The 5,735-nt window shown below is 40.1% G+C and overlaps 1 protein-coding gene across 2 annotated transcripts in view; it reads right to left on the reverse strand.

The window, feature by feature from the left end:
• Nucleotides 1-404: 404 nt before the first annotated feature.
• Nucleotides 405-5,735, reverse strand: part of LOC147683316 (ubiquitin carboxyl-terminal hydrolase 50-like) — a 429,720-nt gene continuing 424,389 nt past the window's right edge. For both annotated transcript variants that reach the window (XM_086943767.1, XM_086943768.1), the window contains exon 12: nt 405-1,659. In XM_086943767.1, the coding sequence (XP_086799893.1) occupies nt 1,562-1,659 (98 nt within the window). In that variant the 3' untranslated portion in view covers nt 405-1,561. The remainder of the gene's footprint in view (nt 1,660-5,735) is intronic.

Below are 5,735 nucleotides of genomic sequence, written 5' to 3' on the forward strand. Positions count from 1 at the left end.
TTGTGGTCCCTACAAGCAGGAATTTCATTACTTGGTAGTGTCGTTCAGTCACTAACCCCCACTGCCCCGCCCCAACACACACAGACCCACAACCAATGACGCACACAATTGCAGACATAACCTGCACTGTTATGGGGGATCTCCTTCACTTAGGTCTTGGGGTGCAGCTGTGGTCCAATTGTTCATGCAAGTGGAAAAGGGGGAGTACTGGGGGAATGTTGCAGAGAATGAGGAGAAGAGGCAAAGTCAGACTTGGAAATGGGGAATTGGGAGTATTGTAAATTTACCACAAGTTTCAATTCTCTTCTGCTGAAGCTCAAGGTCCAGTCCTTTGAGGACTAAGCCAAACAAGAACGAGAAGAAAAAGACACGTGAACACAATAATGACTGACTTGACAACGAGAACAGATATGTTTAGATTTTAGTAATCACATAATTATTTCAACATAATTATTTAAGCTTAAAATCAAAATGTAGTCAATATTAATTTAGGCAAAAGTTTTTAAAAAACTGCTGAAAGCTAAAGAGAATATAAAAAAAAAACCCTGGTAAGAACGGCAGCACATTTTACATAAAGATAGTACACTGAGCAGATCAGTCAAAAATGCTGTATAAATTATGTTTATGTTTCAATAAATTGTTGATCATTTTAAAGAAATATAGATAGAAAAAAACACATTCCCCTAATTCTCTTAGCCCCCAATCACTAGTCACATTTTGCATAAAACTTGTAGCTGTCAAGATCAGTGAATGTCACAGGATCGCTTGTATTCTTTCTCTGTGTTAGCCTTAGAGTAACTCCAGCTGCAGGGCTCTTAGAGTCCTTGGGCGCCAATGCCAGTGACCTCTTGAAAAAAATCACCGGTAATGCACACACGTCTTTTTGAAGCCCCTTGGATTGATGTTTAATTCTTTTCCTGCCCTTATTGATACTCCAGTACGCCTTCCTGATGTTTGTGTACATCATGCAAAGGTGTCCCCAAAACGCCTCTACAACTTATACATGTCAATGCCATATGGAACATGCATCAAGCCAAGTATTATAGACATGTTTGCACAATGTGGGGACAACAGTGGGAAAAGGCACAGCAAAGCCAAAGTGAGATGCAATGTGCAAGCCTCCAAGAGAGCTACAGTCCATGATATTTCTCTTTGCTTTTTGAGGATCAGATTCACAAAGCTTTGCCTGTGATTGGTTGTGCCTTACGTTTGGCCAGCTCATACATTTCCTGGAGTAAGAGACACTCACAAAAATCCTTGTGAATCATGCCCCTGATACCCTTCAGCACTGGATGCATGTAGATGCCTCCTCACTTCCAGCAGTGACAGAACCTACTTCATGCCCATGAGGCGTTGATGCTCTTCATGGCAGGGCTGAGAGCTGACAAACAGGGAAAATGCTAAAATGATGTTGTATGTAGGTAGTCCAAACAAATTCTGAACCAGACTTCCAGGGCTCTCAGTACTCAGGAAGAGATCACCAGGCATCACCAGAAGAGGCAAGAGCAGGTGGGTGCGTCTCCAGGAATGGAAGAGCCATCCAAGCAATACTTTATCCTTCCTAGACATACTCTTTATAAGATTTACTGACAGAACTTTTGAGAGGTTCATAAATGCGGCTTTGAACGTGTAGTGGCAACTGCTCTTTTTCCAGAAACTCTAAAAATAAATCAAAGAAAAGGTCAGTGTACAGGATAAAGGATATGCAAATGTAACACTAGTATACACAGAAATGAGCCACACTGTGTTCCAGATATAAAACATGTTTCCTTTAATACATACCATTTGACCTGTCTGCACCACATTACACTAGAATGTTTAGATTACATGGGTTCCACAACAAATTTGTCCTTCTGACATTTTACGCTCTCAAAACATGTTTAGGATATATACTGCATTGTATTGTACTGTAGCATTTTCATAGTGCTTCATATCCCACTGCGGGTGATGGAGCGAGGTGAGAAACAAAATGTTGTATACCCCTCGTGAAGTCACTTTCTCATAACGGTAACATGAACTAATTGTGTGGTTTGGATACAACTAATCGCCATAGAATAAGATGCACACACAAATACACGTGGGATACTAAAATTGCTCGTGTTGCAAACATAATCGACTAACTGAGTGACAATGTGATGTCTGCAATTAATGACAGAGCTATAAAATAACCAAAAGCGGCATAAATGTGCTTACTGTTTGTCTATTTGTGGCAGAAACAGGAAGACAGGTGAGAAAATCACGCATATATGTGGCTTTATTTGCTAGTTAATCACTAACAGGGATACCTCAGTAAGGGGGGAGGTAAACAGAAGGGCTATAATTCACCAATTAACGTTAAAATTGTGTTTGTTTCTAGAATAGTTCTCGCTATGGCCTGTGAGGCCTAGTAAAAGATGAAAGATTTTAAGACTCCGAGATTAATGTGAACCACTCATGCGCTCGCTGAGTGGAGCTGCAGACGCGTACAAGCTGACTGTGCTGAATGGGATGGGTCAAGGACGAGATGCCCTGAAACCCTGAATGACGGCCAACAGAATGGACTTCATCATTGTGAACCATGGGAAAGAATCCTAAACTAACAATTTAAAGGACATGTAGGAACCAGTTGACCAAAGACAATAGTCAAATTCATTTAGCTGACTCGACGGAAGTAAAGTTATAGGATGATGAGGTTATGTTCATCCACCTCTTGGAACAGCCAATAAAAATCATCGAACACCCCAAATGTTTCAAGATTTAGATAGTTTAACATAGAGAAAAGGGTATAAAAGAATAGGTTCGGAGTTTAGAATAAAGCTCTCTTTTTGATTTTCATCTGTGTATCCTGACATGCTGCCGGAATGCTGAATTTCCTTGGAGTGTAAGGACTTTGACTTTTTGACTTTAAACCTTGTTTGAGTGAGTACGGAGTCTTTAGATAAGGGGAAATAGTTAGGGAGGATGAAGAAATGGACTTTGAGAACTATTTGTCTTTTTTAATATTTGTGTCTTATGAACATCAAACTCTGTATTAGTTTTTCCTTAAACTAGAATTAAATGATAATAAATGTATGAGTAAAATTTTCTTTCTTACTTTATGACTGATTACAATAAAAAGAATTTAAAATGAATAAATATTGATTATGCTAGGAGAATTTGTCTTTAAATAAAAATTTGATAAATGAAGAATTAAGCTGGTGTTGTTCATCCTTAGCTTAATTTTTTACTAGCAGATCTATCGCCAATAATGGTGGTGTGTTTAAATAATTTTCTTGTTGATAATAAACTATGGTAAGTGAGGTAAACTGCAGATGTATATATTATAAATAGTTAGTAAAATGTAGACACTACAATAATGCAGCAATTCTCCTTTGATTCATACTGATCCATGAAATAGAAGAAAGTGTGTATGGGTGATTTACAGTGTTATGGGCCCCACTGGTGAATAAGCGTATGATTGGCTATTTCAGGAAAAGGTAATGTTAGTTTCGGAAATTATTTCCAGAGATGCGCTGCAACACGGGGCGCCAAAGCACATTTTGGACCAATACCACACCACACTGTGGGGAAGTGAGTTGTTGGTAGTGTTGTATTTGTTGTGACCCTATGTGTGAAGTGTTTTGGTGTTGTGCGCAAGTAGCCAGAGATGTGCTCTTACCTTATGCTCGGTGACAGAGCCTAGCAGTGTGATAAGGAAGTTGGTGTGACAGGAGCCCAAAATAAAATTGTAATTATCTGTTGGTTATTATTATGCTTGAGGTAAGGGAAAGAGCCAGCAATCTACCTGGATATTTGGAATCTACCTGGATGTTCGATGTCACATGTAGTCTATTTGGGGGAATTAAACAGGTGGAAAAATCATAAAAGTACACAAGAGGAATGCAGTGTGCTTTGTTGTGTATAGAGAAGGCCCATGTCTTTTTAAAAGAAATCTAATCACTTGCACAAAACTCTTAAGCTATACACCATTTAAAAAAAGAAAACAGAAAAAAATTCAAAACTGCAAGACAACTTTGTATTATATCTTTATGCAGCCATGCAACCAATCTAGCTTGCATCAAGAGACGCAATATGCCAGAAAATACAACAATCAATGCAGACCAAAACAACACAATGCTGCAAATGTATATGATTATGGCTCATTCCCAATACACCACCTAAGGAATTCCACTGTCTCTTTCACAACACAGTCCAAACTTTGGGGGTCAGGAAGAGGCAAGAAGAGGCCAACAAAAGGCACCCATGGTACCTTAATCACCTGATCCTGTTCTGCGGTAGGCAATGTAAGCTTTAATTTCCTCCACGGATGCCTTTAAGGATAGCATTTTACACACATTACATTGCATCTCTCCCTGTAGAGTTTGAAGCATCAACATAATCAGTGATTTAACCTGTGTGAGTGCAGTCTCCAAATTTACTCTGACTTGTGCCTTCCCGCTGCTGTTCCTCACTGCCTCCTAGTGGTGCAGGAAAAATGCCACTTTTTCCTTAGCCCTCTGTTTATGCTCTTTAGGTGTATTCACAATGTTAGTGAACTCTCTTGTTTGACTGCACTGGCTGTGCTCGTCTTGGGACCATCATTACTCTGAGGGGGCGAGGGCTGGCATGTCCCCAGTCTCACTTCTCCACTCTAACCGCTGCAACACTTCTCACTTCAGTTTGGGGCTGGAGTCACACATCGCGCCAGGCTCACTGTAGGTTCTCAAGTCTCTGTATCTGGCAGACATGCGTGCAAATGGCAGGCATTACTGCCCACCGCTGCTATCTTGTTAGTCTGGGTGCCACCAGAACTTTTACAAGAGTAGGAGCACGACGCATCGCCACCGGCAGATCCACCCGAGTACCACCATCTCCACAAGTCTAAAGATTCTGATACACCTACTACAGCATCCTAAAGACAAGACAATACAGCCCTGTTAATGGAGGTACAGCAGAGACTTACAAGAATGCGGCCATCTTGGAGCACAGCAACATGAGGTGGTTAAAAAAATGGGTGTTTTAGCAAAATAAGGGACTGATTACGATCTTGTTGGATGGGATACTCTGTCACAAACGTGACTGATATCCCGTCTGCTGTATTATAAGTTCTTTAGGATATAATGAAATTGTAATTTAGCAGACGGAATATCAGTCAAGTTTGTGATGGAGTAACCCTGTCGGCCAAGAACGTAATCAGGTCCTAAGTGACTGTTGCAGCATGCCATTTTAAAATAAGTGAAACACCATCTATTTTTCACATCTTACTATATACAGGGAACCACTACAAGACAAGTCCTAAAGCCCTCAAATACATTTTGACAAGTGAGAGATCCCTGTATGACAAGCTTATAGCTTTCACATGAGTATCAGTCCTAAGAGAATGGGCACACTGGTAGTCAATTCTGAAGGTTGGCCACAAAGAAATAATGTTTAGAAAAGGTATACTTTTTTGAATCCCCTTGAAAAATGAGTGCGTTGCATTTGAAGTTACTATTGATTTTAAACACTTTTGGGAACCTCTTCTGACTGGTTTTAGACTACAGACTGTCTCATTGCAGCAGTTAAAACAAGCATTGGCAAAGCCAATAGCTTTAGTTTACTGTGCTAATGCACGCAGCATTAACAAATTAGAGCATGAAACTTGAGAGGGGAGCCAGTAGGAGTGGATAGAGATGGCTATAGTTGTAAAGTAGTCCCTCATGCAGTTAAATGCAAGCACTTGAGCAAGGAAGAAGGCTGAAAACTAAAAGCCAATGCATTAGGTCAGAGTAAAAAGC

The sequence above is a fragment of the Lissotriton vulgaris genome, chromosome 11 (genome assembly GCF_964263255.1).
Source record: "Lissotriton vulgaris chromosome 11, aLisVul1.2, whole genome shotgun sequence".
Classification (NCBI taxonomy): Eukaryota; Metazoa; Chordata; class Amphibia; order Caudata; family Salamandridae; genus Lissotriton; species Lissotriton vulgaris.